A 23,794-nucleotide genomic window follows, 5' to 3' on the forward strand; every position below is an offset into this window, starting at 1 on the left:
TCTTCCAGTTGTTGACACTTACCGATTTCTTGGGCTCCTTTTTGACAGTAAATTATCGTGGGAGCCACACGTGCGGCAGTTAAAAGTGCAATGCACTAGGAAGCTTAATATCCTTAAGTTTCTTAGCAGCACTTCTTGGGGGGCTGACCGCGCGGTGCTCCTGCGATTCTATCGGGCACACATTTTATCCCGGTTAGACTACGGCAGTGCAGCATATGGCTCCGCAAGACCAAGCGTTCTTGCGAAGCTGAACAGTATCCACCACAGCGGGGTTAGGTTGGCGACGGGAGCTTTTCGTACAAGCCCCATCGCTAGCCTGCTCGCTGAGTCTGGTGTGCCGCCTTTACACCTGAGGCGCCAGCAACTTCTACTTACATATGCTGCAAATTTGCGACAGATGCCACTTCATCCCAGCTATCCTTGCGTGTTCAACAATGGCAACCGTTTGCTGTACGCTGCTCGTCCTCGAGCGACGCGGCCGGTTGGGATACGCTTGGATAACATTTCCGAATTGTTTGACGTACCTTCGGTTCCTTGCCTTGTCAGACAACCAAGTGGGGTACCTCCGTGGGTCGTACGACGACCTGAAGTAATCCTGGATCTGCACACTGGTCCAAAGGAAAACACGGACCCTTCGATTTATCGGAGGCTCTTCCTGTCCGTTGTTGGCCGCTATCCAGGTTCAGTCGTCGTCTACACGGATGGTTCAAGGTCAGATACGAAGGTGGGCTGTGCGTTCGTTGTTAACAATGACAGGTTCCTTTTTGCTCTTCCGGCAACCTGTAGTGTGTACACAGCAGAGCTCTATGCTATCTATGAGGCTCTGCGGTACGCACTGTACAATGAGCGCCGACACTTTCTTCTGTGTACCGACTCCTTGAGTTCGCTCCAGTCTATAGATACCTGTTTCCCTCGGCACCCTCTGGTGCTGCTAATCCAGGACCTGCTGGCCGGGTGTTGGGATGCTGGCACCAGAATCACATTTCTGTGGCTCCCAAGCCACATGGGCATAGAGGGAAACGAGTTAGTAGATCAGGCTGCCAAGGAGGCAGTTACACTGCCCACGTTGCCTTTCCAGGTTCCAGTAAGTGATATTCGCTCCCAGCTGAGACATCTTGTTATGTCCCATTGGGAGATGGAGTGGCAGGCCATTCCACTTCCCAATAAGCTGAGAGCGATAAAAGGAACAACGAAGGTATGGAGGACTTCCCTTCGGGCTTCGCGGCGGGAAGCCGTGGTATTATGTCGTCTTCGGATCGGCCACGGTATCTTGACTCACTCGCATCTTTTGAAAGGAGAACCCCCTCCGGTGTGTACCTGCGGCGACCACCTTACCGTGGTGCACATCCTTACGGAGTGTGTGGACCTGGTCGGTCTGCGCCGTAGTCTTAACCTTCCGAGTACTATCTCCCTTATCTTGCGTGATGACGAGCAGTCAGCAGACCTCGTCATCCGCTTTATGAGGGATAGTGGACTGTTTTCTCGTGTGTAATGCTGTCCTTTGTCCTAGTGTGTTTTGTGTCACTTTCGCTTTTATCCTATTGACTTAATTTTAGTTTGTTTTGCTTATTTTAATGTGTTATTTTAACGTCTCTCGTAAATTATGTACTCCCAGGCAATGCCTTATTCTTTTGTTTTCCTGTAATTTCTCTTGTTTTATTAGAAAATAAGGCATTGCGTATTAGATCCACTGATTGTTTTAATCTCACCCTCATTTTTCTCCATCATCATTTTTTAAACTCTAGTCATTGGATATGTTTTTAAAATTTTAACATCATCTCTCATGTCGTTTATCACATTCCATTAGGGGCCGATGACCTTCGATGTTAGGCCCCTTTAAACAACAAGCATCATCATCATCTGTACGAACAATCGTTCTCACTGTTTTCATGTTTGTTAGTTCCAACTTGTGAATTGGATATCCCTTGTCCACCCTGCTTTCAGTCCCGTACAGCAGAGTCTGTTTGAAGCAGTTTCGTCCGAGAGTTGATTTCTTCTTACAGAACACCATTGATAGCAACTGCGAGTTCACTGAATTAACTTTGCTGCACCTTGATTCTGTTTCACTTAGTATAGGCCTACTGTCATCCTGGGAGAATACACATCATAAATAAAATTTACCACGAACCTGCTATGCAGCCGTAGCAGGGGGAGAGGTGATACTCCCACGTGGCGCGTCCCAGGTGGCGGATAGGGGGGTCCTAACCGGCTTGCCGGCGGACTTGAGGGAAATAAAATACCGGACCAAACACACACCCCCTGTGGGTGGGGGAGACAGACGAAGAATACACCCACGGTATCCCCTGCCTGTTGTAAGAGGCGACAAAAAGGGGCGACCAAGGGAGATCGAATTAGAACCATGAAACTACTTGTAATTAGTACCATCACGCAGGGAACACCATGAGTTGCCTTTACTTGCGTAGTACCACTATGTTAGGTACGAAATAGGTTTGTGATTTGTAGCGACAGTGTGTGAATCAGGATGGGGATCCTACAGTACCTGTGATTCGTACCCCTATATGAGCGACACCATGGAATTAGCGACACCATGGTTCTGCCTTACCTCTACTCCGCTCCCACTATGTATTTCCACGGGATAGTACGAGTCCCTGTGGTTAGTCCACTTATGTGAGGAGCGCCTTAGGTTTGCGTTGCCTGTAAGTGGCGCCGCAGTGTGCGAGACACTATAGGTCTGTGTTACATATGCGCATTACACTACCTGTGGATAGTACCATACTGTGTGGAATACCGCGAGTCTCCGCTACTTTTGATTAGTACCGCAATATTACGCAGCATGGTTCTACTTTCCTAGCGATAAATACCATTATGAGGTGCTGATGACCTGGATTTTTGACCCGTTTCGACCATACGCATAATCGATTCAGCATCGTACTATAGAAGCAGTCCCTTGGTCAGTACTACTGTTGTTTTGTGCCAGCTTCTGTACATGTGAGGCACTGTGGGTCGGATCCACTGATCATTTTAAATTCATATCCGTTCATCCATTCATTCTTCGTCCTCATGCTTTGAATTCTGGTCAGTGGAGGACTTTGGAATTTTAAATTGTCATTTCATCTCGTCTCACTTCGTACCATTAGGGGCCGATGACCTTCGATGTTAGGCCCCTTAAAACAATAAGCATCATCATCATCAAATAAAATTTAAAGGTGTGAAAACAATACAAGTTTCGTAAATAAGTAACCTAAGGCTCTATAAGATGGGTATGCTTAGCCGCCATTTTGGTTCATACATGTGCAGTGGGCCATGGGATCAAACTCTAGTTTCTCCTACGAGCGCTCGCTTCGTCACGTTGAACATACTGCTTTAATCACCGAGTGCATGGACCGAATAGTGCTATATTTGTGTGGATATTTATTACATAATGGTGGGTTGTTCTGCACCTAATTGTAGTCATGTCTCTACCGCGGAATAGAGGTTGTTTAGATTCCCTTAGATCTGCATTATGCCTCCACTGCCTCTGCTACACCTTCTACTTCAACTGCTGACTTAATCCTGCATCCAGCTCGCACTGACATTACTACACCCCTTAATTCAGTCACATTGATCATTCAGTATTCAGTTCTGCCCCAAAGTCTGGCAACAGGAGTTCAACATCCAAACACCACAGTTACAATATTGCTCAAAACTAACTTCATATGATAGAAATAATTTGTTTAACATTGGTGGTAGTACAACAAATGCATGATTGAAAACCAAGATCTGTGGTAGGCCTATATGCCGGCAGGTTTTAAACTATGAGCATTCTGACTCAAGCTCTGAAACATTCGGTTTTTTTTTATTTGGGTGATCTAAAGAAACCAAATTGTGAAGTTATGAAATTAATTTGTAACTGTGAGGTCTTCTATAAGGACTATAAGCATTATATAATGCAAAATGGTGCAAATCTTGTAATGGAGAAAATTTTGAATGATAAATGTACCAGTACATGTTCTCCAATTAAAAAAAAAATTGTTAGACACTTCTTCAAAATTCGATCCTATGCTGTTGTGACTCTAACAAGAATGTACGGAAACGAGGTAAAATGTATGGGACAGCTTCGGAAAAGAAGAGAAAATTGTAAACAAGGAACTGAATATTATTGTTTTGTAAATACTGTAATAAAAGGAGACAGTAAATTTGTAAAATATTACTTAAATATAATTTTTCTTAAATGTGCTGCCTGAGCAAGTTAACTAATGTTGCAGCCCTTCAAAGTTTAACAAGGTGAGTCGTGTTGAGAAGCCATACTACTACTTCTCAAACTAGAGGAATCTCTGTAAAAAAAAAAAAAAAAAAAGTACTGTTAACTTTGAAAATACCAAAATTTTCAATATTCTCCACAGCCTGTGGGTCACTCCCCTTGTAAGTCACTGGTAACTGATTATCAGTGCAATACTTCAGGTTGGGAAAGAAGATTCAGCTATAGAAATAGTTACTCTATTCCTATTTTCTTCCTGAATGTAATTTATAATAACATTTGTTTCATGAATGCTTGGTTGTATAAACTAAAATCCTCTGTTCATTGTAACTGAATAAGCTGATGAGATGAGATTTATAACACTCGCCAAAAATTTGTATTTTTTATATAGAACGTCTTTTTTTAAATACTGGTAAATAAGAAAAGGTACTAAATTTTAGAAGAAGGAAATAAACTTAAAGAATCCCAGTTACTTGGGTTTATTCGTCTTCGTACATCACATTTCAGCGTTATTTTTGTTCGAAGAATTGTTTCTTATAATTTCGACAACATTGAAAATAGCGCTGTATCAATTTCACGCAAATATGAAATACCGACTGAGATCATATGGTATCAAAATCTGCTATCACAATTTATATATCATTAACACTGACCGATTACCACGTGAAATTCCAAGATTTAAGAATGACAGTAGCCTATATCAGTACCACGGTGTCCCTCATTTCATTTGACTGTACCGCGGCGCATAGCTTACGAACAACCTATTCTAATTAATAATAATAATAATAATAATAATAATAATAATAATAATAATAATAATAGATTTATTAGTAAGCTATCTTTTCTAATATTTCTCCAGTGAGAGTACGTGCCTAGTTTGTTTGTTTGTTTGTTTGTTAAAAGGCAAATTATCAACGACCTTGCTTTTACAATCTCCGTCTCGAGTAAAAATTACACAATAATGTACGAAATATAGTAATATTTATGTTTAGTAACCGTTTGAGTATATTGAGAATGAGTATTTTTTTATAGTATGTTAGTTCAGCATTATTTTCTAGCGTGGAGAACACTAAAAAGAGGGATATACAAGGCTAGGGCGGTCAACTGCCTTACCAACGTAGCGCAGGAATGAACCATAATGGCGGGCGAGCATACCTAGTCTTTAGAGAGCCCTAAAGTAACCTTGTTGTCAACAAACAGTGAAATGTATAAAACTAACTGAATAAATTATTCCTTCCCTCCTTCCTTCCTTCCTTCCTTCCTTCCTTCCTTCCTTCCTTCCTTCATTATTTTTTGAATCCAGTCATTTAAATGAGAACTCTTCAATCGCATAGTATTAAAGTACGAAGAGCTTATTCAATCAGCCACTACGTGGATCATGCGATAGGTGTGGTGTGCTCAAAAACAGAATGAGCGCATTCTATTGTATGTTACTCATATTTAACATTTTATCAGAATTTTATCAAAATATCACTGAAGAATCCTAGGCTATTTACGTCAGCTGAGGGGTGGATTGATTGTTTCCAACAAGCTTCAGGCTGAGAACTCAACATTTTCTTCTTTTACTACCGCTTTTTCCACACCTTGTAGGGTCGCGGATGCGAACTATGTCGCACATGTGAATCTGGCCCTGTTTCACGGCCAGATGCCCTTCCTGACGCCACCCCTATGTGGAGGGATGTAATCACTATTGCCTGTTTCCGTGGTGGTTGGTAGTATTGTGTATTGTCTGAATATGAAGAGGATAGCGTTGGGACAAACAACCAGTCCCCGAACCAGAAGAATTAATCACACGCAATTAAAATCTCCGACCCGGCCTGGAATCGAACCCGAGACCCTCTGAACCGAACTCCTCAATGCTGACCATTCAGCCAAGGTGTCGTTCCGAGGACTCAACATAGGCCTACATTATCAAAATACAATTTATATCAGGTTTCTCTTCACTCTTTTGCATTCTTCTATGACCGGTAGGATTCCCTTTCTCTTATAAAACGCGAATCTCTTCTCTCATATCCATCCGCACAGCGATAGCAGATATTTCCCCTAAGGGAATCACACTATCACAGACAATGGCCGAGGTGCTCAGGCATTTAATTCTATTGCTTACGCACTAAGAATTACACATCATTTCGGAAGCAGCAGGCTTGAATAATTATTCCTGCTAAATATTCATCGGAAGATTATTTTGTTAAAATTATATTTGTTCTTAAGTGAGAGAAACGGATTAATCTGTGTAAGCAAATAAATAATTTTTAGTGGAAGAGATAATTTCATGCTTGTTTCTGTATATACTGAGATGTCATTTTTTTAATAACAACTGTTACAACAGACGGTATCCTTCATCTATAGGCTAAATACTATATGTTTTCCCCTAAGATTCCTTGCCATTATCAGAACGGCAAATGGCTGAAATTATCTCTCCCAATAAAGTTATTTTAAAATACATTACACATCGTGTCCACTCTATTGTTTTACTAAATAGAAAATATTTTCTGCTCTTATCTGTTAACAGCACGGTTTTGTGATGTTGGACAACGACACGTTGGAAATACGCCCTCTTACTCCTCGTCTACACTCTCTCCTGGGGCGTGAAGCTTTGGAGACCGTTCCTTCAGACGCCGAGGCTGCCCCTCATCTTGTGCGCCGGGCTCCCTTCATCGCAGACAGCTTCCACAACGACGCAGGTAGAGTCTTCACTGTTAATAATCTCCTCAAGAGAAACTTGTCTCATTTGCAGGCCAGGATAACACCAATACATACAGGGACATTTAATTAGCGCAGAACCGCAATTGAGACGAGGCTGAGACCTCGGTCAGCGAGCTATTTATTTATTTATTTATTTATTTATTTATTTATTTATTTATTTATTTATTTATTTATTTATTTATTTATTTATATTACATTAGTTAAAAACAAATATCAAGTTCAAATTATATTATCTCCTATGACAGTCCTTCTAAAATTAGCCTAAGTCACATTACACTTCTCTTCATTAGCATAATATTACAATTATTCAGTTACATATGCACATAGTGTAACAAGGTATTTAAAATATTAAAATTAAAATGATTTACTAACGGCTTTAAAACTTTATTAGTACTGTAATTAGAGATTATGGTAGTAATGTTATCGAAGATAATAATGATGATGAGGTAGATGGTATTACTAGAAACTAGAAAGAGAATTATTGTGTCAGCAAAGTAGGATTTTCATTTACAACAGAAAACTATTAAGTTATTTGTTTACATAGTTTTATTGTGGAAGAGTATGTAGTTGCAAATATAGCTACTCCGTGCTCATTGCTATATTTATTAAATTTTAAACATTAATTACTGTGTTGTTGGGTTCTTGATCTAGTTACAAATATTTCTATTCTGTACTCATTGCTATATTTATTAAATATTAAACATTAATCGCTGTGTTGTATTCTTGATCTAGAGCAGTTGAAAGTAATATGTTTCGGGCATGTAGATGCATTAGGGACTGACAAGTTGAACAGAGAAAGCAAGTTAGGGCTACAATAAGATTGTTAAATAATTTGTAGACAAATAGAAGAACTGCACCACGAACCTACTACGATGGCGTAGCAGGGGGAGAGGTGATACTCCCACGTGGCGCGTCCCAGGTGGCGGATAGGGGGGTCCTAACCGGCTTGCCGGCGGACTTGAGGGAAATAAAATACCTCTCGCGGACCAAACACACTACCCCCTGCGGGTGGGGGACACACATGCAGAATACACACGCGGTATCCCCTGCCTGTCGTAAGAGGTGACAATAAGGGGCGACCTTGGCGCGGACATGGATTGCGGTTTGGTATAATGTGATGGACCTCCTGTGGATGGGAGAGGCTGAATACATCCATAGGTAATCCCTGCCTGTCGTAGAAGGCGACTTAAAGGGTCATGTGGCCATGGTCCCCTCTTTACTTTTTATTCTTTTTCCGAGGGTCAGATGTAGACCATTCTAAATTTTGATGTGCGTGCTGCTCGGCGATGGAGCTCCTATGTGTGCGACTACGCTCGAAAGCCCGTGCCAGCAACCACCCAGGACGCGGCGGGTGGGAGTGTCATGTACCCGGGCAGTGGTATCCGCCTGACAACGCAGGTCCCCGCACAGCCGAATGCCAGAAGGACATATTATTATTAATTATTTTTATTTATTTTTCCTATTGTTAGTGCTCTGTACACGCTATGGGGTACATGCTATTGCGGGTGACTGGAGGAAGGGAGTCCTAGTGCTCATTGCCTCAGTCATCCCGTATTAGGCATCGTTCAACATCGGACCCCGGGCAATACCTGCTACGACCAGGTGGGTATTGCCTTGGCTGCTTGGTTCGGCTACAGAGACCCCTGATCGGAGTGGGTGGCATTCGGGGAGGATGATTTCGGGCATGGCGACGAAACAACTTCCGCCTGCCACCTCGGGTAGTTCGCTACCCAAGTCTTTGACTTTTGATTCTCTAAGGGGGGCAACCCCTTGGGAACAAGCGCAGCGACTTAGTCTGGGTTCCAGCTTCCCTAGGTTCCTGGTTGCTACCAGGACCAATGGGCAAGACTTCAAGCTGGTGAAATCGATTCTGTTTAGTCGCCACATTGAAGGTGTCTACGGTGAACTGGAGGACCTGAAAAAATGCGCAATGGTGGTTTGCTTTTAAAGACGAGCACTGCGCTCCAAGCAGATCGGTTGCTTAAGTGCGACCACTTTGGCGACATCCCCGTCAAAGTGGAAGAGCACAAAACCTTGAATCTGGTTCGTGGAGTGATTTTCCACCGTGATCTCGTCCTGAACACTGACGATGAATTGATGGAAGACATGAAGCACCGCGGCGTGACCCACGTCCGGCGTATCACACGCAAAGTCAACGGTGAAGACGTTGCCACGGGTGCGTTTATAGTCTCCTTCAAATTGTCAGTGTTGCCAGAGAAAGTCAAGGTGACAACCTATCGTTACGATGTGAGGCCGTACATCCCGCCTCCTATGCGGTGCTATCAATGCCAGAGTTTCGGACACATGGTATCTCGTTGTTCGAATCAGTCAGTGTGTGGTACATGTGGGAAAGTATTTCACGGCGCGGAGGAGTGCACACCTCCGTACAAGTGCACTAACTGCTCTGGTCTTCATTCTCCTCGGGATCGGACCTGTCCGACCTATCTGAGAGAGAAGAAGATCCAGGAGATCAAGACCCTGGATGGTCTTTCCTACCAGGAAGCGCGCCGTAAGTTTAATTCCCTGAATGCACCGGCCAAGACACTAGACTTCAGCTTGATAGCTCAGTCCCTGCCAGGTTCCTCATTTTCATCTGCAACACCTGTCCAGAAGTTCGCAGCGCCCAAGGCGGCGGTTGCTCCTGCGAGCAACGCCGCAAAGAGAACAAGCTCGAAGGCTGATCCATCCCGGCCTTCGACCACCAATTTGCCTGTGCCGGCTAAGAAACCTACGCCGGCACAGAAGGGGAAGAAGACAACGTCTCCTTCCCCTACAAGGTCGGCGAAAGCCGCGCCTAAGCCGGCGGAGGCGGCATCGTCGACCAGGGCTGGGAACTCCCCTCCCAGCCCGTCTAAACAAGAATCGACGGCGGGGAAGAAGAGCGCCCTTAATAGGCGCTCTTCCAAACCTCCTACAAATGGGGTGTCACGCCCTCCACCTGGAGGGCCTGATTCTGCGTCAGCAGGTCTTCCTTCGGGGAAACCTGCGCGCTCCCCTCGTGGGCAGAAACCCCGCACCCGGACTACGTCGAAGAAGTTGAAGGCCTGCATCACCTCGTCTGATGACGAGGAGCTGCACATGGAGCACGAATCTCCATCTTCGGATGGGGATGTGAGTGTAGGTTAGGTTAGGTAGCATTCCGTTGCTCCTATCCTAATGCTCAGAAGTCCACACTTACAATATGGCACTGTTACAATGGAATTGTAACGGTTATGATAGGCATCTTGCTGAGTTGCGCCAGCTCATTAGCGAGTATTCGACGAGTATAGTCTGTATTCAGGAAACAAACTTCCGACCAGATCATCATACGGTATTGCGAAATTTTCGACTATACTCGACAGAACGACATTATGCTCACCGGCCGTCCGGTGGCGTTGGCATTTTTGTCCGTTCTGGTACCTACAGCGAGGAGGTTCCATTAAGAACCCCGCTGGAGGCTGTAGCTGTTCGCGTTCCGCTGCCTATCATAACAACAGTGTGTAATGTCTATTTTCCGCCAGGGCTACCTCTTAACATTAATGATGTCACTGATCTTCTAGATAAGCTTCCACCTCCCTTCCTCTTGTTGGGAGACTTTAACGCCCATCACCCCATCTGGGGCTCTGAGACGCCTTGCCCCCGGGGAAGAGAGCTGGAAACATTGGTAACAGACCTGGATTTATGTATTTTGAACACAGGGGAACCAACACACTTCAGTGTACGTTACGGCACATATTCTCGCATAGACGTAAGTCTATGCAGCCGAACGTTGGTTCCGCTGTTTCGGTGGAACACACACGACGATCTTTGTGACAGTGACCATTTTCCCATCATTCTCACTTTGATGAACCAAAAATACGTCGAGGCTCCCCCTCGATGGATTCTTAAACATGCTGATTGGCCAAAGTACACATCACTAGCTGTCTTTAACGATGATATCAGGCGGACCGTCGGAGAGGAAATAACTTATGTCACCCGAGTTATTCTTGCTGCTGCTGAGGAGTCCATTCCGCTCTTCTCGGGGACTCCTCGCCGAAAACTCGTTCCTTGGTGGAAGGAAGAAATAGCAGCAGCTATCAAAGAACGCCGTCGTGCTCATAAACGTTACCGTAGACAGCCTACTGCGGCCAACTTGGTAACATTTAAGAAATTCCGCGCTAAGGCGCGGGTTCTTATTCGCCAAAGTAAGTAGGCTTCATGGGAGAGATACGTGTCGTCTATGACGTCACACACTCCATCATCTCAAGTGTGGACTAAACTTCGGCGTATTTCAGGTATTCATGGATCATCTTCGGTACCGGGAATTTCCATTGCAGGCAATATCGTCACTGAAACACTCTCGATTGCTAACCATCTTGCTCGCCATTTCGCGGACGTGTCTGGCTCCGGGAATTACCATCGTGACTTCCTACCTTTGAAGCGGGAGGCAGAACGTCGTCATCTCAGTTTTGCCACTCAGGCTTCAGAGGACTATAACGTACCCTTTACGGAGTGGGAACTCCGTAGCGCATTAGCGCTTAGCAAGGACACGTCTCCTGGACCAGACAATATCCATAACCAGATGTTGAAACACCTTAGTGAGGACAGTCTTCTCTATCTCCTTCGTGTGTTCAACCGAATCTGGATGAATGGTGACTATCCGTCTCAGTGGCGAGAGGGCATCGTCATTCCTGTCCTCAAGCCTGACAAAGATCCTAAATATGCAGGAAGTTATAGACCTATTTGTCTTACCAGCTGCCTGTGTAAGCTGTTTGAGAGGATGGTAAATCGCCGCCTTGTGTGGTGTCTGGAGAAACAAGGACTCTTGTCCGAGTACCAGTGTGGTTTCCGAGCCGCTCGATCCACCACTGACCACTTGGTACGCCTGAAGAGCTCTATCCAGGATGCGTTTCTCCGCAAACAGCATTTGGTAGCTGTTTTCTTTGACTTAGAAAAGGCCTACGCCACCACATGGCGATATGATATCCTTTCAGTCCTGCATCAATGGAAATTCCGAGGTAACTTGCCGGTTTTCATTGCGAATTTTTTGTCCCTCCGTCTATTCCGTGACCGAGTAGGGAGGACATATTCGCAATACCACGTTCAAGAAAATGGAGTCCCACAGGGATCGGTTCTTAGTGTCACTCTGTTCGCGATTGCCATAAACGGTATTGTTGCTGCTGCTGGTCCAGCAGTAATACCGTCGCTATATGTGGACGATTTTGCTCTTCACTATAGCTCGCACAGTATGGCAGTCGCAGAGCGACAACTACAGCAAGCTATCCGGAAGGTGGAGCAGTGGACCTTTGAACATGGTTTTCGGTTTTCTACTGCAAAGACCTCCGTTGTCCACTTTTGCCGTCAACGTACTCTACATCCAGATCCTGAACTTTATCTAGGGAATGTCGCTCTTCCCGTGGTTGACACTTACCGATTTCTTGGGCTCCTTTTCGACAGTAAATTATCGTGGGAGCCACACGTGCGGGAGCTAAAAGTGCAATGCACCAAGAGGCTAAATCTCTTGAAATTTCTTAGCAGCACTAATTGGGGAGCTGACCGTGCGGTGCTCCTACGATTCTACAGGGCACACGTTTTATCTAGGTTAGACTACGGCAGTGCAGCATATGGCTCCGCAAGACCAAGCGTTCTTGCGAATCTGAACAGCATCCACCACGCCGGGGTTAGGTTGGCGACGGGAGCTTTTCGTACAAGCCCCATCGCTAGCCTGCTCGCTGAGTCTGGTATGCCGCCTTTACACCTGAGGCGCCAGTAAATGCTTCTTTCGTATGCTGCTCATTTGCGACAAATGCCACTTCATCCCAGCTATCCTTGCGTATTCAACAATGGCAACCATTTTCTGTACGCTGCTAGTCCTCGAGCTACGCGGCCGGTTGGAATACGCTTGGAGAGCAGTTACAGGTTGTTTAACGTACCTTCGGTTCCATGCCTTGTCAGACAACCGAGTGGGGCACCTCCGTGGGTAGTTCGACGTCCTGAAATAATCCTGGACCTACACACTGGCCCGAAGGAAAACACGGACCCTTCGATTATCGGAGGCTCTTCATGTCCGTTGTTGGCCGCTATCCAGGTTCAGTCGTCGTCTACACGGATGGTTCAAGGACAGATACGAAGGTGGGCTGTGCGTTCGTTGTCGACAATGATCGGTTTCTTTTTGCTCTCCCGGAAACCTGTAGTGTGTACACGGCAGAGCTCTATGCTATCTGCAGAGCTCTGCGGTACGCACTGTACAATGAGCGCCGTCACTTTCTTGTGTGTACTGACTCCTTGAGTTCGCTTCAGTCTATTGATACCTGTTTCCCTCAACACCCTCTGGTGCAGCGGATCCAGGACCTGCTGGCCGGGTGTTGGGATGCCGGCACCAGAATCACGTTTCTGTGGCTCCCAAGCCACATGGGCATAGAGGGAAACGAGTTGGCAGATCAGGCTGCCAAGGAGGCAGTTACACTGCCCCCGTTGCCTTTCAAGGTTCCAGCAAGTGATATTCGCTCCCAGCTGCGACATCATGTTATGTCCCATTGGGAGATGGAGTGGCAGGCCGTTCCACCTCCCAATAAGTTGAGAGCGATAAAAGGAACGACGAAGATATGGAACACTTCCCTTTGGGCTTCGCGGCGGGAAGCCGTGGTATTATGTCGTCTTCGGGTCGGCCATTGTATCGTGACTCACTCGCATCTTTTGAAAGGAGAACCTCCTCCGGTGTGTACCTGCGGTGACCATCTTACCGTGGTACACATGCTTACGGAGTGTACGGACCTGGTTGATCTTCGCCGTAGTCTTAACCTCCCGGATACCATCTCCCTTATCCTGCGTGATGACGTGCAGTCAGCAGACCTCGTCATCCGCTTTATGAGGGATATTGGTCTGTTTTATCGTATGTAATGATGTCCTTTGTGCTTGTATCTTTGTGTCAATTACGCTCTTATCCTATTGACTTCATTTTAGTTTGTGTTGCGTATTTTAATGTGTTCTTTTCACGTCTAATGTAAAGTATGTATATATATCTGTACTAGCAGGCAATGCCTTATTCCATTATCTCCTGTAATTTTTCTTATTTTATTCCAAAATAAGGCATTGCGAATTAGATCCACTGATTGTTTTAATTTCATACTCATTTTTCATCGCATTTTTAAAAACTCTAATCAGTGGCTACGTTTTAAATTTTAACTATCATATGTCATTTCGTCCATCTCGTTCCATTAGGGGCCGATGACCTTCGATGTTAGGCCCCTTTAAACAACAAGCATCATCATCATCATCATCAGAAGAAGAAGAACTGCAATTACTCGTATTTTTGCCAAGGACTTGAAGCCAAATTGTTCCAATAAGTTATCATAAGAATCAAATTTAGCGTAATTATTATTTTGTACGTAAGGTATCTAAGGAATTTGTTTTGCATCATTTCGCTTCCCGCCGGCCGGGCAATACGAAAGTAACCTAGAGTGACTGCGTGATAAATTCTAATGCACTTTAAAAGTACCCAGCCATGTCACTAAAGGAGATGCTGGACCTGCCTGACTTCATTCTCGATACGTTTCTGGCATCTTCTTACGAGACTGCCCATTACTCTTCTTCTTAGTTCACTCTGAGGAATCGATTTGATCTCTTGGCAAACTGTGTTTCTCAGTTCGTCTAAAGTATGCGGATTCGTTTGATACACTTCATCTTTTAATGACCGGGCGAGTTGGCCGTGCGCGTAGAGGCGCGCTGCTGTGAGCTTGCATCCGGGAGATAGTAGGTTCGAATCCCACTATCGGCAGCCCTGAAAATAGTTTTCCGTGGTTTCCCATTTTCACACCAGGCAAATGCTGGGGCTGTACCTTAATTAAGGCCACGGCCGCTTCCTTCCAACTCCTAGGCCTTTCCTATCCCATCGTCGCCATAAGACCTATCTGTGTCGGCGCGACGTAAAGCCCCTAGCAAAAAAAGCATCTTTTAATGATCTCCAGTGATAACAAGCACAGGCTGTTAAATCAGGGGTTCGTGGGGGCCATATGTTGTTGCTGATAACTATCGCGAAACACTAATCGAATTTCCTGCAATGAAACATAGGATGTATGAACCGTCGCCGAGTCCTGCTGAAAAATAAAAGCAGAAGTATATTCTACAGAGGGGTCCAGAAAAATGTAGACACTCTTTGACAGTCAGTATTAATGGAGCAAAATGATATACCGTTACAATTCTTGCATGAGGCGGGGTGGGGGTGGGGGTGGGGGGGCGGAAGGTTACTGTATGTGTTCAAAGTAGCCAAACAACGTCGATGCCACTAAACTGCTGGCCGAACTACGGCTGTCAGTGATGCCAGTGTCATAGCCGCACAGGACGCCTCGATGGTTTCTCGTAGCTCGTTCAGTGTAGTTGGCTTCTGTCAATAAATTTCATTTTTCGAGGTTCGCCATAGGTAGAAGTCAAGAGGTGTACGGTCTGGAGACTGTGGTGGGTACTCAACACCTCATCTTCGATCTATCCATCGTCCATGTGGATTTTCATCCCAGGAGACTATGACATCTCTGTGGTAGCGAGGCGGAACGACGTCTTGTTGTAGGTAAAATCTTTCATTTCCAAACACCTCTCGGATGGCAGGTAAAATCGATGTTTGCAGCATATGAAGATGCACCTCACCAGTTACTGTAGCTTCAAATAAGAATGGGCCAATCAAACCGCGCGATGACAGACCACACCACACATTAACACCGGGTAGATTAACATGTTTGTCCACGGGAATGTGAGGATTTTCAGGAGCTCAGTACACGCAGTTGTGGCGGTTTACAGTACCGTTCAGTTTGAATTGCGCCCCGCCAGACCAGATAGCCATCCCTGCAAACCGTTCATCCTCGCGAACCATGCCTTCTAACCACTCGCAGTACTCCATCCTTTGATCCGGGTCGTCGTCGTTCATAGCGTCAGCGATCTTGGAATGTACACTTTCAACTTTGAAGCCTTCAGAAATCGTCCGACGGTTGATCGACTTACCCCGCTTTCATGTTCACCCTGATTCACAGATTGAGGCGACCTAGTAAAATGTTGCAACACAACAGCGCTGGAAGCTGGACCTCTTGATGTTTTTGGTCGGCCAGACCTTTCCTTACGCACATCCTGAACAGTACCGTCGTTTTCAAATTTATCCCGAATACGACAAATTGTTGTACGTGTTGGTGGCTGAGTTCCGTACACATTACGCCACTGCAGTTGTACCTCCATTATTTTCGTACTTCCAGTACCACTTCAATACGGTCTTCCGTTGCTTAAACGACAACCTTACTTCATTCATTGCTGCACTGTCATCTGCTGGAAAACACGCGCCAAGATTGTTGTGCCATTCACGCGACCTTCATCATCTGTCGAGAAAACAATGGACTACGCTACCATGCAAGAATTGCAGTGATATGTCATTTTGTTCTACGTTTTTCTGGACCCCTCTGTATAGGCCTATTAGTTAATTCAGCGTCCGACTCGTTGGCTGAATGGTCAGCGTACTAGCCTTCAGTTCAGAGGGTCCCGGGTTCGATTCCCGGCTGGGTCGGGGATTTTAACCTTCATTGGTTAATTCCAACGGCCCGGGAGCTGGGTGTTTGTGCTGTCCCAACATCCCTGCAATTCACACACCACACAGAACACTACCCTCCACCACAATAACACGCAGTTACCTACACATGGCAGATGCCGCCCACCCTCATCGGAGGGTCTGCCTTACAAGGGCTGCACCCGGCTAGAAATAGCCACACGAAAAAAAAGTTAATTCAGCAAAAAAAGTGTCGCAGCATGTTGTTTACATACATAACACTGTTAACTGTTTCCTAAAAAATAAACCAAAAAATCGGCTTATTATTCTCTCACCGGAAACTGCGCACCACATACCTAATTTCTCGGCATGAAGAGGTTCCTCGTGGAGTAGATTAGGTTCTTCGGCACTCCAATATCGGCTGTTTTGAGAATTTACGTACCCACGTAAGTGAAACCACGCTCCGCCTGAGAAGAGAATGAGATTAGGATCAATTTCTCCGTCATACACTTTGTTCAAAATCCATTCACTAAATCTAATCCTACACACAGGATCACCCGGTTTAAGTTCTTGCACCGCAGTGCATTTACAGGGTTTTAACTTAAGTAACTTCTTAGCCCTTTGTACAGAACCGAAGAAATTCCTGTTTGCTGAGAAAGACGGCTAAGAGATTTTTTAGGAGAATTTTTCAGGCATTGTTCAACGTCCTCAAGATTTTCTTCTGTTAGCTCTGAACGTCGCCTTCTTCGCTTCTTATAATTAATATTTCGCGTTTTACGAAATTAGCCGGCCCCGTGGTGTAGGGGTAGCGTGCCTGCCTCTTACCCGGAGGCGCCGGGTTCGATTCCAGGCCAGGTCAGGGATTTTTACCTGGACCTGAGGGCTGGTTCGAGGTACACTCAGCCTACGTGATTAGAATTGAGGAGCTATCTGACTGTGAGATAGCGGCCCCGGTCTAGAAAGCCAAGAATAACGGCCGAGAGGATTCGTCGTGCTGACCACACGCCACCTCATAATCTGCAGACCTTCGGGCTGAACAGCGGTCGCTTGGTAGGCCAAGGCCCTTCAAGGGCTGTAGTGCTATGGGGTTCGGTTTGGTTTCACGAAATTTGATATCTGTGAACCGTCCCACAACTTGCGACACCAACGCCTGGGAATTTCTCTTAAATTAATATCCTGATAGCACGAGCGGATTCTGTATGGGCATACGAATCGTAAAAAACCACTCAAGTACTGTGGAATAGAATAATAATGTTATTGGTTTTACGTCAGACTATCTACTTTTACGGTTTTCGGAGACGCCGATATGCCGGAATTTAGTCTCGCAGGAGTTCTTTTATGTGCCAGTAAATCTACCGGCACGAGGCTGACGTATTTGAGCACCTTCAAATACCACCGGACTGAGCTAGGATCAAACCTGCCAAGCTGGTATCAGAAGGCCAGCGCTTCAACCGTCTGACCCGTCAGTCCGGCAAGTTACAATTAATATCAGCTCAAATAGGATACTGAATGAGGAAAGCAGGAGCTTACGTGATGAATTTATTTAAAATGCCATTTTGATGTTCATTGCAAATCCTAATTTTGCACTTCATAAAATTATACTGTAATAATATTCATTGTGGATATTATCGTATGTGTGCGTATAAGCAAGTGATTTTTGTAATGATATGAAGAAGTGAAAATGGCATAAAGGAATTACTTATTTATTAATCTACAAATACAAGCTTTAAAAGTCGCCCACCGGGCGAGTTGGCCGTGCGGTCAGGGGCGCGCGGCTGTGAGCTTGCATCCGGGAGATAGTGGGTTCGAATCCCATTGTCGGCATCCCTGAAGATGGTTTTCCGTGGTTTCCCATTTTCATACCAGGCAAATGCTGGGGCTGTACCTTAATTAAGGCCACGGCCGCTTCCTTCCAACTCCTAGGCCTTTCCTATCCCATCGTCGCCATAAGACCTATCTGTGTCGGTGCGACGTAAAGCCACTAGCAAAAAAAGTCGCCCAGAGAATAAATAAATTATGTGTTATTGGAAAGCGAACAATTCAAAATTTTCATCCTCCAGAGGAATAATGTTATACCACTGTATAATCGTATAATCGACAGTCATATGTTTGAGTAAGAGGAGTTATTCAATACTTTACAAGTAATAATTATTATTTTACTTCCCACTAGTTACTTTTACGATTTTAGGAGACGCCGAGATATCGGAATTTTGCCCCACAGAAACTTTTAGGAATGATTATCAGTGAGAAAAATCATAGACAACTGGTAATTAAAATGACAATCTGCTTCTAATCGAACGTCCTGGCTCAAGAATAATCCATATTTTGTGTCTGTTACCAGTATTACTGTTTAATATAATGTTGTCGTTTAGTGTATGTGATTTGAATTCTATATTTTCATTTACAAGTTGTGCTTTGAAATTAATATAATGTGTCTATATATATTTAATATTGTTCTATCATTATTCTTTTTCATTTATTTATTTTCTTCTGACCGAGTAAGTGGTGCGCCGCTTGAGTCACGTAGCCGCCAGCTTGCATTCGGGAGATAGCGGGTTCGAACCCCACTGTCGGCAACCCTGGAGATGGTTTAACGAGTTTTCCCATTTTCACACCAGGAAAATGCTGGAAGTGTATCTTAATTAAGGCCACGGTCACTTCTTTCGCTCTCATAGGCCTTTCCTATCCCTTCGTCGCCATAAGACCTGTCTGTGTCGGTGTGACGTAGAGCAAATAATTTTTAAAATATGTATAAACATAATCTCTTTCTTCTGAAATGTAGAATTAAATATTTCTTCTGGTTGTTTCCGAGCTTTATTGAATCTCACTCAATCTCTTTTCTTTTTAGTTGTGGTCGAGGCACTGGAGGAGGATTCAGTCGAGAATATTTTCGTAAGTACTGCATTTTATGTAAAACATTCTGGACAAATATAGAAATAAATATTTGCAAAATTTGTTATTCCTACTAAATAAAATGTGTGTTCTAACATCAAGTTAGTAAGTGAGGATGAGTTTAATAGGTGTTCCTTACGGGGCTTTAATGTAAATGCTGTCTAACCCTATGGCTGAGTAGTCAGTGTCTTGGCCTTCGGTCCTTGTGGCTTTATGTTTGTTTTCCGGCCGGGTCGAGTGATTATAGTCGAGTGATTATAATCGTCAGCATTTAATTTCCTTCACTCGGAGACGGGACATTTGTGCTGTCCCCAACTTTCCTGCAACTTAATACACTACACAAAAGACAATATTAACACGCAGACATCACTTACCTTCGTAAGAGTTTCTGCCTTACAAGGGCGGTACCAAGATGGCAATAGCCATACGAAATTAATGTTTAATACGAGGGCTGTATAGAAGGTATTGACAACGTAGTCCAGACACTCGCAGGAGATCGGGCATGCGCAAATAGGATATGGGAGCGGTCAGGTGGTACTGTTGTCGATGTGTAGTTTGCATTTTACGGGCATCCACTTGGGAATGTTGTTGCTGTGTGGCGTTGAAGTGAAGAGTGTCGATTACACCGCTCTAAAGCATGTTTTAAAAAGATGATAAGCGTTCGTGGATTAAAATCGAGGTTGCCGTGGCAAAAATGCATCAGAATGTTATCGAGGATTACGTGAAGCCTGTGGCGAGAATGCATTACCGTATGGGACGGTTGCACTATGGGTTAAGGCGTTTCGTGCGGGTCGGAATTAGGTCTTGGAACACCCTCCGTACTCACCAGACATGAGTTCTTGTGACTTCGACCTGTTTCCGAAGTTGAAGAAACCCCTCCGAGGGCACCGATTTCCTGACGTGACATCTGTACTCCGCGCAGCAGGGCGCTCCATCGTTGTCATCAACAGAGAACACCTTGCCAACGGTCCACAACGGCGTTCCGACATTTGGCAAAATTTAATAGACTTTGCGGGAGACTATATTGAAGGAATGTACTGCAATTGTACTTGTTAGTTAATTAAAAATTAAATATTTCATTATATCAATATTGCCACTAGTTTATTTATATCCCTCGTACAAATCCTCTCTTACCCCCTGTGGGTGGGGGCGGTAGAATAACACCCACGGTATCCCCTGCCTGTCGTAAGAGGCGATTAAAAGGGGCCCCAGGGGCTCTGAACTTTGGAGCGTGGGTTGGCGACCACGGGGCCCTCAGCTGAGTTCTGGCATTGCTTCCACTTACTTGTACCAGGCTCCTCACTTTCATCTATCCTATCCGACCTCCCTTGGTCAACTCTTGTTCTTTTCCGACCCCGACGCTATTAGGTTTGCGAGGGCTAGGGAGTCTTTCATTTTCACGCCCTTCGTGGCCCTTGTCTTCCTTTGGCCGATATCTTCATCCTTCGAAGTGTCGGATCCCTTCCATTTTTTCTCTCTGATTAGTGTTATATAGAGGATGGTTGCCTAGTTGTACTTCCTCTTAAAACAATAATCACCACCATCACCACCAAATCCTCTCTGTTTTCTAGACGGGCGTGATGTCATTTACCAGAATAATGCTTGCTTGCGTCACTTGTCAGCTTCGAGAACTAACTACACAGAGATGAAATCCTGTGATATCCTTGGAAGATTTAAGAATCTTCGATGCTTAAGATAGTAATGTTTCAGAAGACAGCTTCTATTAATCTTTAACTGTATTATACTCAATTTTATATCGAAATACAATTTTTGGATTCTGTTTAAAATGTATATAACTAGTATCTAAAAGAGGTTCTATTTTGGTAACGTGTTTAACCTCGCCCTGCATTGTTGCTGCTGCTGGTCCAGCAGTTATACCGTCGCTATATGTGGACGATTTTGCTCTGCACTATAGCTCGCGTAATATGGCAGTCGCAGAGCGACAATTACAACACGCTATTAGGAGGGTGGAGCAGTGGACCTTAGAACATGGCTTTCGGTTTTCTGCCGCAAAGACCTCTGTTGTCCACTTTTGTCGTCAACGTACTCTTCACCCCCATCCTGAGCTTTATTTAGACAACGTCGTTCTTCCAGTTGTTGACACTTACCGATTTCTTGGGCTCCTTTTTGACAGTAAATTATCGTGGGAGCCACACGTGCGGCAGTTAAAAGTGCAATGCACTAGGAGGCTTAATATCCTTAAGTTTCTTAGCAGCACTTCTTGGGGGGCTGACCGCACGGTGCTCCTGCGATTCTATCGGGCACACATTTTATCCCGGTTAGACTACGGCAGTGCAGCATATGGCTCCGCAAGACCAAGCGTTCTTGCGAAGCTGAACAGTATCCACCACAGCGGGGTTAGGTTGGCGACGGGAGCTTTTCGTACAAGCCCCATCGCTAGCCTGCTCGCTGAGTCTGGTGTGCCGCCTTTACACCTGAGGCGCCAGCAACTTCTACTTACATATGCTGCAAATTTGCGACAGATGCCACTTCATCCAAGCTATCCTTGCGTGTTCAACAATGGCAACCGTTTGCTGTACGCTGCTCGTCCTCGAGCGACGCGGCCGGTTGGGATACGCTTGGATAGCATTTCCGAATTGTTTGACGTACCTTCGGTTCCTTGCCTTGTCAGACAACCAAGTGGGGTACCTCCGTGGGTCGTACGACGACCTGAAATAATCCTGGATCTGCACACTGGCCCAAAGGAAAACACGGACCCTTCGATTTATCGGAGGCTCTTCCTGTCTGTTGTTGGCCGCTATCCAGGTTCAGTCGTCGTCTACACGGATGGTTCAAGGACAGATACGAAGGTGGGCTGTGCGTTCGTTGTTGGTAATGATAGGTTCCTTTTTGCTCTTCCGTCAACCTGTAGTGTGTACACAGCAGAGCTCTATGCTATCTGTGAGGCTCTGCGGTACGCACTGTACAATAAGCGCCGCCACATCCTTCTGTGTACTGACTCCTTGAGTTCGCTCCTGTCTATAGACACCTGTTTCCCTCGGCACCCTCTGGTGCAGCGGATCCAGGACCTGCTGGCCGGGTGTTCGGATGCCGGCACCAGAATTACGTTCGTGTGGCTCCCCAGCCACATGGGCATAGAGGGAAACGAGTTAGTAGATCGGGCTGCCAAGGAGGCAGTTACACTGCCCCCGTTGCCTTTCAAGGTTCCAGCAAGTGATATTCGCTCTCAGCTGAGACATCTGGTTATGTCTCATTGGGAGATGGAGTGGCAGGCCATCCCACTTCCCAATAAGCTGCGAGCGATAAAAGGAACAACGAAGGTATGGAGGACTTCCCTTCGGGCTTCGCGGAGGGAAGCCGTGGTATTATGTCGCCTTCGGATCGGCCACGGTATCTTGACGCACTCCCATCTACTGAAAGGAGAACCCCCTCCGGTGTGTACCTGCGGCGACCATCTTACCGTGGTGCACATCCTTACGGAGTGTGTGGACCTGGTCGATCTGCGCCGTAGTCTTAATCTTCCGAGTACTATCTCCCTTATCTTGCGTGATGACGAGCAGTCAGCAGACCTCGTCGTCCGCTTTATGAGGGATAGTGGACTGTTTTATCTTGTGTGATGCTGTCCTTTGTCCTAGTGTGTTTTGTGTCACTTTCGCTTTTATCCCATTGACTTCATTTTAGTTTGTGTTGCGTATTTTAATGTGTTATTTTAACGTCTCTCGTAAATTATGTACTACCAGGCAATGCCTTATTCTTTTGTTTTCCTGTATATTCTCTTATTTTATTAGAAAATTAGGCATTGCGTATTAGATCCACTGATTGTTTTAATCTCACCCTCATTTTTCTCCATCATCATTTTTTAAACTTTAGTCAGTGGATATGTTTTAAAAATTTAACATCATCTCTCATGTCGTTTATCTCGTTCCATTAGAGGCCGATGACCTTCGATGTTAGGCCCCTTTAAACAACAAGCATCATCATCATCATCTAACCTCGCCCTAGCTTCTATTGGTGCGGTGATAGAGGAATAGAAAATGACTAGGACTGTAAACGTAACACCCCTTGCCCTTAATTAATGTAGAACCCAACATTTGCTTCATGTTAAAATGGAAAAACCACGCAAAACCGTCATCAGGGCTGCCGATAGTAAGGTTTAAGCGTACCATATCCTGAATGGAAACTACATGCTTCACAACACATACCACACATACAAACTACCCTAAAGCAATACTTTTGTACATCTGAATAAATAAAATAAGTAAGGGCTTTCTCTGTACTTTGGTCAGAATTTTTTTTAAAGTGTTGGCCATGTCCAGAATAAGAAAGAAGTGCGTTATTTAAATTTCTGTCATGTATACCTGAATGCACATCACGAGAAAAAGGTTGATCAAAATTTAATTAAAATTGGTATTTAAGGCCAGAGGAGAAGGCACTATACCCAACCCAAGGCTATAATCTTATATTCAAACTGGCCGAAATAACAGTTTAAGGGAACGTCTACAAATTAATTCACAAATATCTCCGTTAATAACCATCATCTCGAAAAATGCTACATAACA

General features: G+C 44.9%; 1 protein-coding gene across 1 annotated transcript in view; it reads left to right on the forward strand.

Annotated features, from left to right (window-relative positions):
- LOC136872175 (A disintegrin and metalloproteinase with thrombospondin motifs adt-1-like) overlaps positions 1-23,794 on the forward strand; it is a 188,654-nt gene that overhangs the window by 50,690 nt on the left and 114,170 nt on the right. The window contains exons 4-5 of the mRNA XM_067146013.2: positions 6,711-6,882; positions 19,231-19,274. Of these exons, the coding sequence (XP_067002114.1) occupies positions 6,711-6,882; positions 19,231-19,274 (216 nt within the window). The remainder of the gene's footprint in view (positions 1-6,710; positions 6,883-19,230; positions 19,275-23,794) is intronic.

The sequence above is a fragment of the Anabrus simplex genome, chromosome 4 (assembly GCF_040414725.1).
Source record: "Anabrus simplex isolate iqAnaSimp1 chromosome 4, ASM4041472v1, whole genome shotgun sequence".
Lineage (NCBI taxonomy): Eukaryota > Metazoa > Arthropoda > Insecta > Orthoptera > Tettigoniidae > Anabrus > Anabrus simplex.